Source organism: Macaca nemestrina, chromosome 3 (assembly GCF_043159975.1).
Source record: "Macaca nemestrina isolate mMacNem1 chromosome 3, mMacNem.hap1, whole genome shotgun sequence".
NCBI lineage: Eukaryota > Metazoa > Chordata > Mammalia > Primates > Cercopithecidae > Macaca > Macaca nemestrina.
Window position 1 is genome coordinate 51,283,846 of NC_092127.1, and position 11,188 is coordinate 51,295,033.

Genomic DNA, 11,188 nt, shown 5'->3' on the forward strand with positions numbered 1-11,188 from the left:
AATGTGCCCCACTAATTACATAGCACCAGCTGCATCAAGGACAACTAATGAATCCAACACATTTTCTTTTTTGGAAAATATATCCTTCATGGAAATTTGCAATATTGCACATATCATGGCATAAAATAATGTTTTAGAAGTTGTGTTTATCTTTTAAGTTTCTGTGGCTTGTTGGACTTTTATTTGTGTTCTAACCTTTTTATAGGAAACCACAAAAGAAATTGACAGATACATGAGGGGGGCGGAGTGACCTTATAAACAGAGGTTTAGCTAGTGTGATTTTCTGGGAAAAAGATTTTCAGAGCTACTCATGTATATGCTATAAATTATTAAGTCATCAGTTATTTTATTTACCTCCTAACAATGGGATTGGCATATGAAACACACATTTGTAATACTTCTCAGTGTATTTCAATATAAAATATGGTTTTCCAGGCTAAAGAGAAGGTATTATACAGAAAGATTTCTATCTCCAGAAGTAGAATTCTGATTTGAGCTTTTATCACTTGTCAGAGTCAGAGACAATACACATCATAGTTGATAAAGATTCGATAAATGGATCATTGCTTTTTGAAAGTAGAGAGAAGGTGCCTGTTTAGACCTTTGACTACAGTTTTGCAACAAGCAATGCCGTGGTCCTTGCTTTTGATTATTGTCTATGGAGTTAGTCTGACCCTAACCAAAGAGAGAAATTATAAAACATACAAGTATCACCAGGCTAGTAGAAAGTCATAGAGCAAGTTTGGCCTAAATTGTTTCATTTTATTCCACTTTCTGGCAAGGCATTAATTTGCTTCGTTCTTTCTTTCACTAGACCTTTTCTGAGCGGCTACTGGGAAATTTCTCATTAGCAGTTCCGATCTTTGTTGCCCTCTCCTGCTTTGGCTCCATGAATGGTGGTGTGTTTGCTGTCTCCAGGTGAGTGAGTTCATGTATTTCCAGAAACACATTTCTGTTTTTGAGATTGGATGTGATAAGGATAACTTTAAAAAGAAAAGAAATAGTGCCTCCAAACCTGTTGTTTTTAAAGGGACATGCAAGATTGAAATGGTCCAAGTATCAACAGCATGTTTTATTCTGTCCATTAGAGGGCACTGCTTGCCTATTAATAGCTTATTAGGAAGCCTGACATGTGGCTTTTTTTAAAATAGTATTTCCACAGAGTCTAACAATGGCATTTTATTTCTGGTGATATAATTTTCTGTTTCTCTGAAGATGCCAAGAAAAAAAGTAAAGTAAGAGACATCAGAAATTACCACCCCTAACATCTGTATTTCCTTTGTTTAGTTTGATGCAAAAGTCTTTTTCTTTTAATATAAGATTAAAACCCGATCAGATTAATGTGAATGCTACATACATGTGTGTGTACCTGTGGATGTGCATGTGCGTGTGTTTGTTGAATTGGATGGACAACACACATATAAATACCAGGAATTTAGAACTAGATCTCCCATCAGCTATTCATATGTAGAGAGCGCTATGCCGAATCAGATATTGCTATTCTTTCTCTTCAAAGAATAATATAATGTTGGCAGATTTTGTAAAATTCAGATTTAGATTTCCTATGATGTTTCTTCACCTTATTTGAAAAGTGAACTTAGGCAATCACCTGAGAAATGCCTGACCATTTGGTATGAAAAAGATGCAAGTTTTCTCTGGGATTTCTGGATTTTCCCTTTGAAATGATCAATCATACAGTCAACTCCACCCACATTTCTCTCCCATCAGGTTATTCTATGTTGCGTCTCGAGAGGGTCACCTTCCAGAAATCCTCTCCATGATTCATGTCCGCAAGCACACTCCTCTGCCAGCTGTTATTGTTTTGGTAATGCATATTAACAAGTGTATCTAGATATAACCTTGAATAATAGATTAGCAAAAAGGAATTCCAACCAGACATTAGATAGTACTTTACTTTCTCATTCATTGCTAATGTATGTCATGGTGGAGTTTGGGAGGCAGGATATCTTCCATCTCTTCCCTTTACTCCATGTTTCTGATGCCCATTTGATGCTTTGGGGCAAAAATCACATCACCTCTCTTTCGTCTTTGCAAAAATGTGTACAGTCTAAGGAAAATGATTAACTTGGTTCCTCTCATCGACATAGCACCTCACAGAAAAGAATGTAGAGTATTAAGTCCCAACTACTTAAGGAAAGTAGAGCAAAAAGCTACAGCCCAAAAAGTACCCAGATGTACCATCTAGGCACCTTATCATGAAATGCACACAAAATTATTGAAAGAATTGATAAAATCCTAGACAGTGCCATTATTCATTTGAGACATTTGAGAGCAAATAATGTCTTTTATCCTACAGGATAAAATAAAAGCACCATGAGGTAAATTTGAGTTGTAAAATTCTTTATGCAGAGCAAAGTGTTGTGAAATGTGAGCTACAAAAGACTGTATAAGGTGTAAAAGTCCTCAAATACCCATTGGCAATGTTATATTCATTTTTACTGGTGATTTTGTAATATTTCTCTCAACTGGAATCTGTTGTCAGGAGCACCATAGAATGCACTGAACATTTTTTTTTGTATGCATTTAATTTGTTTCAGAACATTTCCTTGAAATTTCTTTTAAAAGTATGCGTACCCTTTGTGCAGAATCTGGACTTTAACGTCACTTGTGGGAACAGAATGTATTATTCCGTGAAGAGGGCTTTCATTTTAAGCCTCTGCTATCAGTCGTGCTGTCCTTGGCATGTGCAGCTGCAGAGACTTGCTAAGCTGATCTCTGTGCTTCATTCTTCTCCGTGGTCTTGAGGGTCACACACAACAAGCACACCAGGAGAGTAAATGTGGAGGAAAAAAGTTCAATGTTTTGCAATCAAGAGCCGACAGAATCACCCATGAGTGTCTGTATTTCCTGTGTGTGGATAGCCAAGAGCTCATCAGAGCATTTGCAGAGCTTTCTGTAAATCTTCCAGTTGGGTCTTTTTTACTGTTTATTATTGGTTATTTACTAATCATCTCAATCTTTGAGTCTTTCAATTTTGAGTCATTGAGTACCCTTTCTTTTACTCTTTGAAAACATATTATCTTCTCTCAAATGCAAAAGGAACTAAAAACAAAACACAACATTCATACAGAATTCCACTTGAATAAAATATAATGGCCATATCACTCTCATACCGTTACTGGTGTGTAAATGGATTATGACAGCAGATTATAGAAAAAAGATTAGTCAAATCCAGGTTTTAACTATGATGATAATTTATTGGTATAAATAATTATTTGAAAACGGTCATAATGCCTAGTGAGGTTTTTGTTGTTAATCATCTGTGCTTTCACTGAATTCACCAAGCTTGCTTCCCTTTCCCCCCTCAGCACCCTTTGACAATGATAATGCTCTTCTCTGGAGACCTCGACAGTCTTTTGAATTTCCTCAGTTTTGCCAGGTGGCTTTTTATTGGGCTGGCAGTTGCTGGGCTGATTTATCTTCGATACAAATGCCCAGATATGCATCGTCCTTTCAAGGTAACCTCAGCAATCTTGATGGGTTTACATAAATCTTTCTCCTAATACCTAGTCCTCCCTTTGTCATAACTTACTGATGGGGAGGTTGGGCTGGGGGCAGCATCTGTGGAATAAAAATGTTTAACTCTTGCAGGCAGTGCTTTCCTGTTGGATTTATTTTAAGTTGGAAAAAAAAAGTTCATCCAATTTTTTATGTGACGTGCTGAACTTTGTATGTCACATTTTTGAAAAATGACAGTATGAATGAATGTTTGGTATGTCGATTTTTCATGAATGTGTTCAATGACCTGATATACTCAAAGTATGGGCTACTTCTGTCTGTCTTTATGCTGGAGTTGTGGACAGCCGTGGTGAGAAAGAGTAAGGGAGATACTTCGTTAATGCCAATTCCAAAAAGGAATTTGCCCTTACAAAATAGGCATTTTAAGTACTTAAATGTTGTGATTTGTTACACTCTTCTTTCTCTATATTATACACTCTAAAAGGAATAGAAATGTAAAGTATACAGGGAAAGAGAAGATCTATGAAGTTACCACTTAATACCTATTTCCCATAAGTAAGCATTTCCGTTTTGGAGGACTGGAGAAGAAGCTTGCCATCTTCTTCAGACTTGACTCACAGATTGATTTGACCTCATCATTTATTTGTTTTTAAGAAATGGCATAGATAATGTTGTCAGTCATGTTGTCAGGATTTGTTTCTAATAATATTCATTGCCTAATGCTGGCGGCATCTTTATTAGCGGTTGAATAGGAGTTGGCTTGTTTTATTCCTGTCAGTTCTTATTGTGAATCTCAACAGAAAATCAATATGCACTGGAAGACTTTAACATGTAACAAGCAGCCGGTGCTCTTGACTCCACATTAAAGTGGGTTCTACATAATTATCAAAGAGCCAGTCTTTTAAAATCAAAACCATAATCATCATGGCATTTAACTAGTAAAATAATTCCAACAGAACATCTCTAATAAAATATCCTTTTTTTGTCCTTAGATTTTGTTCTATCCGAAGAATTAAAAACAATTTAAACTAAGTTGAATTACATTTAAGACATTTAAGGGAGTACATTTAATGTGTGTTTTTTTTTTTTTTTCTAAGACGGAGTCTGGCTCTGTCACCCAAGCTGGAGTGCAGTGGCGTGATCTCCACTCACTGCAAGCTCCACCTCCCAGGTTCATGCCATTCTCCTGCCTCAGCCTCCCAAGTAGCTGGGACTACAGGCCCCTGCCACCACGCCCGGCTAATTTTTTTTTTTTTTAATTATTTTTAGTAGAGACGGGGTTTTACCGTGTTAGCCAGGATGGTCTCGATCTCCTGACCTCGTGATCCACCCGTCTCGGCCTCCCAAAGTGCTGGGATTACAGGCGTGAGCCACTGCACCCGGCCGGGAGTACATTGAATACATTATCTGTGCACCATGAAAGAGACTTTGCTACTAAGGTAAGGCACGTTGGTGCCTATCACCTGGTCGCATGACTACAGCATATCACTAAAGTATATGTCATGACTGACATGCTCATCTCAAACCCAACTTCTGTTGCTTGAACATGTTTGAAGTGACTTTTTTTGTGTTCTGTGTTCCAGGTTCCACTGTTCATCCCAGCTTTGTTTTCCTTCACATGCCTCTTCATGGTTGCCCTTTCCCTCTATTCAGACCCATTTAGTACAGGGATTGGCTTTATCATCACTCTGACTGGAGTGCCTGCATATTATCTCTTTATTATATGGGACAAGAAACCCAAGTGGTTTAGAATAATGTCAGGTAAGAATTTTAAATACTTTCAGGACATTGTGCAACACCATGTAGAAAACCCATAAAGGTGTACATACATAATATACTTAACATTTAAAAATGTAAGTGGCATAATTGATGATTTGAGAACATTATGGCGTTTTAATTGGAACTACTTTTTGGCAGGAAGGACATTTAGGGTACAGCCATTGAATCCTTTCAGGATATTAGTTTGGGCTTCCTTAATCACTTCTTAGGAGAAACAGCTTTGTTTTAGATGAAATTTTATCAGTAGTTCTCTAAACGACCTAATCTCTCTTTGAATCCCTTACTAACCTAATTATTTTCCTTCTGGGTTGAATGTAGTTTGGTGATTGTATATCATAACATGTAACTTGATGAGTGACATGAGATTTGTTGGGGAGTTAGGCAGTGGCCTGCAAATGCCTTAAACATTATGACTGTGCAGTACCTTAAAAGGAAGGGTGCCTCATGAAGGATTATAATAACAAGAACAATGAAGAGAACAATAGCAGCTTCCACATGTGCGTGCACGTGTATGACTTCATTTAATTTTTTTTTTAATTTTACTTTAAGTTATGGAATAAATGTGCAGAATGTGCAGGTTTGTTACATAGGTATACATGTGCTATGGTGGGAGTGTAAATTAGTTCAACCATTGTGGAAAACAGTGTGGCAATTCTTCAAGGATCTAGAACCAGAAATATCATTTGACCCAGTAATCCCATTACTGGGTATATACCTAAAGGATTATAAATTATTCTACTATAAAGGCACATGTGCACATATGTTTATTGCAGCACTATTTACAATAGCAAAAACTTGGAACCAACCCAAATGCCCATCAATGATAGACTGGATAAGGAAAATGTGGCACATGTATACTGTAGAATACTATGCAGCCATAAAAAAGAATGAGTTAATATCCTTTGCAGGGACATAGATGAAGCTGGAAGCCATTATTCTCAGCAAACTAACACAGGAACAGAAAACCAAACACCACATGTTCTCACTCATAAGTGGGAGTTGAACAGTGAGAACACATGGACACAGGGAGGGGAACAAGACTTTATTTAATTCTTATAATATCCTACTGAGGTAGGAAAAATTATTATCCCCATTCAATAGGCTTTGAATTATAGCATGAGAGAATTCAGGTCCCTTGTTCCAAGTCATACAGATATAGAGTAGCTGAAAGTCAAACTCAGGCAGTTTTATATTTTAGGAGAGTCACCCTGGGGGTTGTGAGGATGGATTAAGATAGGTTGGGGCTGAAGACAGAATATCGACTTTGGTGGTTACTGCAGCAATCCTGTTGAGAATTGAGGGGGATTCTGAAGACAGGCAGTATCTGCAGGGTCTGAGAGAAAATGAAATATACTAAAAGGAAAAACTAGCAAGACTTGGTGACCAGTTAAATTGGAGGAGGAGAAATCATAGTAGATCATTAGGTAAGAAGGGTGCTTATGAATAGCCTGTGTTGCAAGCTTGTCTCTCTGTCAGAGGCACTCCTGAGTCCTTTCCCCTACATGATCATCTCAAGCAATCCTCAACAAGGTTAGGTGTTGTTATTCCCAAGTCCAGATGAGAAAACCAGGGCTCAGAAAAATGGATAATTTATTTTTGAGTGTACATATTTTAAACCATAGAACTAGGAATTGAACCCACATCTGCTGGACTTCTAAGTTCATGCTCTTTCTAGACTGGATCCCTTGTGGAAGGGAGGGGGACAGATAGGTCACAAATATAGCCAGAAGGGCAGATCTATGCTCGCCGGTGAATTTGGTGAGTTTAGAACATAGCTTTCATACCTTTTCTTTGTTTTAATTTACTTACTTTACCATAATTAATTTTTTAAATTCCAGTTAAAAGGTTAGGGAGATTTCTGGTTAAATTATTAATAAACAATGGCAGTGTTACTAGAAAACAAACAACCAAAAACCTTGATATGCATATTGAATCTCTAGTGTGCTGTGCAGACTCATTGAGAAGTCAGTCCTTTAAAGCAGTTTTGTTAATACCTTTTATTAGCATTCAATTGGAATTTTGCATCTTTAGATCTTATACTACTATTTATATCTGGATTTCGTTTCCCCAAAGAAATGTTACTATACAAATGAGGTGCTTTATGGCTGACACAGGCACACTGATTGCCTTAACTGAGTATTTAATCTCTATTTCTTCTCAGATCACACTAGTTTTCTGTGGAATGTTTTTAAGTTCTCTTTGTTCTAAACACTAAAGATAGAGCCTATTCGGAGGGAAAAGGGATCTTACTAAATACCATTTACCATTAGGATTGCTTTATTCATTGCTAACATTTAGGGCAGATTAGCACTCATTGCTGTGAGATCTATGTCTGTCTCCCATACTAACTGAGACAGTTAAAACCCCTGAGCAGCACAGAAAATTAACAGAATTGAGGAAGAAAGAGCTGGTGGTCCTAGAGTTAGACTAGAACGAGAGGGAGTATGATTAAAGAGGAAAGCCATTGTTCCATCCCACTTTAGCAGGCATTTTGTTCCTCCTGTTTGGAGTCAGCCAAATCTAACAGTCCTTTCCTCTTGCTAACAAACACGTTTGTACTTTGTATTATTTCTTTGTCAGTTCATCCCAACAAGCAGTTTTCATGCTTGATCCCTCATTGATGTCTTTTGGTGTTCATGTAATTTTAAAGTTTTTTCCTATTTTTCTGTCTCTAATGATGTTTTGAACATTTCCAAGGCCTCCAAATTTAGTGTTAGCCATTTGTGAAACTAGCAGCAATGGAGTAGTCCCATAATGGTTATTTGGTTCTCAAAAATGCCATTAAGTCTTACCGGGGAGCATGGCAATTCTGCTTTTAAACTGCGATCATTGTAACTCTTTATCTTTATAGCTGCCTTGAAAGTGAGTAGCAAAAAGCAACAGTCCTCCGTAATTTTGTTTGATTTTTCTCTGAGGCAGCATTCTTGTAGTAAAATAAAGAAAATTCATAATATTTATTGCTGCAATAGGAAGTATTTTCTTAGCCTTTGGCCAAAACAAAACACTCACACACAGACACACAAACAACAGAATCCTGAGGCAGTGCCCTGACCCTTCTCCCAACTACTCTATGATCTTTTTGTTAGAGAGAAACTCAGCGTGAACTTAGAGACCAAGAGCCTGTGCTTGGAGCAGTTTTTCAATGATTTAATATCATGTCCTTTCATTTGGTAAAATTCCATAACCTTTATATTATCATTTATTTTTACCCTGATAATGCATGAATAGATTAGCTCTGTGAAAATGATAGTCTATCAAAATACATTTTACCTAGGTTGTTTCCGTGAAAAATGAGAGGTAACCAAATAGCACTCAGAAAATGGTGAAAGGCTGCTGAGAACTGACAGCGGAGAAATGTTCAGAATCCGAGGAGCTGAGATTTTCAGAGATTTGATAAATCTCTCCAGCCACAGGATGCCAGTATTGAACCACTTTTTGTTTGATAGCATTTCTAGGGAGAAAAGAAAACATGCTCTTAAGGGAACGGTGAGATACACAGAAAGCTTTTTTCTGCCATCTGTGACAGAGTGGTTTATTCTTCTGGTGGGTTAGTTATATTATTTATTTACTTACAGAAACACAAGCTTCTCACGCGAGGAAAAAGGGGCAGATACCCCAATGACATATGCAAATACACAAAGATAGCAAGACCTAGCAAACCTGGGCCAGGGCTCACAGCAGCCGTTTTACTTGGCTGTCTCTATTTATCAGCCACACCTTGTCACGGGGTTGAGTAGGGTGACTGGAAGTGGGTCCCTCTGGCTCAGGGAGAGAGATAGAGGACAGTCTTATTTAAACGAAATCTTTAATTATAAAAAAGCAGATTGGGAAACACCAGCAGAATGACTGTAATGCATCTTTGTGGACAGCGAGTTTGCAACTCGAGAGTCCTAAAAGCATATGCTGCACACAGTCAGTCAAGATAACTTCATTTATGTGAAGTCACTGAAAGCTGAATAATGCATTTAACAGACTGTTCACAAATACTGTGGTGTGATATGCAAATTAATTAAGCTTGCCTGCATTTCTTAGGGGTCCAAACTATCTTCATTGTAAGGATAAAATGAGATCGTGCTTGTGAAAATATTTGTAGCCTTAAAAAAATACTATTATTCTTATGAACACTTCCAGAAAAAAAAAATAGACTTGTGCTACATCAAAAATGTAGGCAATTTTTGCTGTAGTTCCCATGCTGGTACCAGGTATGGTTGGGTAAATCAAATTTTGCAGGGCCAGTTGTTGTTTCAAATTATTTCAAGAATAACACTGAACATGAAAGGTAAAGCTAAAAATACTACAACTGTTATTTGGTCCTGTACCTTACAGTTACTGAAAACACCAAATGCAGACTCATTAACACACCTTTATTTAAAGAAAGAGTACCATGGGTTGATTATCCTTAAAGCCGACACTGTTTTTGAACATGGATGTAGACATGGCACTTGAATGCCACATGCTCTGCAGCTTTCCCAGGCATGCAGGAAGCTTCCTTAAAGACATACTTGACTCTCTTGAGCACCGCTGTCTGGTCCACTGCTGTAAGATAAATCTAGAAGGAGGAAAAGTTGGTGTCACTCCAACAGGTACTCATGGTTAAAATCAATTACTCTGTAGAAGCCTTCATTAACGATGAAAGTCATTCAAATCCTGAGATTCCAAGAGAGATCACATAAGCAAGATACATTGGATATTGTCAACGGGGCTGATTGAACACAAAGGAAGAGGAAAGATAGCAGAAAGTGTGCAAAACCGGAATAGAGATTCTATGACCCTGTGCTACTGAATAAGGGACCCAAACCAAGCTTTTAGGAAGGAGAATGACACATTAGGGAAGCAGCAGGATCTAAGTTGCTCCTCATTTGTCTGAATGGAGGCAGTGTTATGACATGCGGAAGCAAGATGTCTAAGATAGCAGACATCTGGGGATCCCTGAATATAGAGAGACACTTTTGGGAAAGGCTTTCGTGTTGGGTGTGGAGGGCAGTCATGGAGAGTAGTTCAGGAGGCTATGGGCAGGATCTCTTTAGGGAGGCAGGGCTGGAGATGATGTCTCTTTAACATCATTGCTTTTCATTTGGCCATTGCAGATGCCTGAGATCTCTTGTTTTTCTGTTCGTTTGTTTTAAACTACTGTCACATATCCCTAGCCCCTTCTCTGTTTAAGCTACATTTTCTTTACAATTTATTAATATTTCCTTTTCCCCAAAATGCCTATTTTTATAGAATAATTTTGTCATTTCCCTTTTCTGAAAATATGGGCTTTAATTGCTCTTTAGTGCTCCCTTATGCTGCTCTTACATCTCAATGTAAAGAGTGGGCTGTGTAAAATACAGTTTATTTAGGAAACATTCACATAGAGTTTATAATTTACCGAGACTGTGCTGGGCCCTTTACAATTAATGTAGACTGTAAAACTAATGCGCTAAGGACAACATCTTTGACAAACACAGAAAGAAAAGGATGAAAACAATACCTTTTTTTTTTTTTGAGATGGAGTTTCTTTCTTGTTGCCCAGGCTGGAGAGTAATGGCGCAAACTTGGCTCACCGTAACCGCTGCCTCCTGGGTTCAAGTGATTCTCCTGCCTCACCCTCCTGAGTAGCTGGGACAGGCATGCACCATCACACCCAGTTAATTTTGTATTTTTAGTAGAGACGGGGTTCCTCCATGTTACTGGGGTTGGTCTCGAACTCCCAACCTCAGGTGATTCACCCGCCTCGGCCTCCCAAAGTGCTGGGATTACAGGCATGAGCCACTGTGCCTTGCCTGAAAAAAATACCTTTTTAAATGTCATTAAATATGGCTTGAAAGGAGCTATTACAGATAACAAGCCATGAATGAGGAGAAATATTCTACGTCCAGATGAAAGACTATCTGGGTATGAAACCATCAAGAGGTCAGGCTCTAAACGGCTCCAGGACTAGCAGGAC

At 38.1% G+C, this 11,188-nt stretch overlaps 1 protein-coding gene across 13 annotated transcripts in view; it reads left to right on the forward strand.

The window, feature by feature from the left end:
* The window catches only part of LOC105493253 (solute carrier family 7 member 11), a 788,950-nt gene that overhangs the window by 771,751 nt on the left and 6,011 nt on the right, over positions 1-11,188 (forward strand). For all 13 annotated transcript variants that reach the window (XM_071093030.1, XM_071093026.1, XM_071093035.1 and 10 more), the window contains 4 exons: positions 815-918; positions 1,729-1,825; positions 3,330-3,479; positions 5,064-5,241. In XM_071093030.1, the coding sequence (XP_070949131.1) occupies positions 815-918; positions 1,729-1,825; positions 3,330-3,479; positions 5,064-5,241 (529 nt within the window). The remainder of the gene's footprint in view (positions 1-814; positions 919-1,728; positions 1,826-3,329; positions 3,480-5,063; positions 5,242-11,188) is intronic.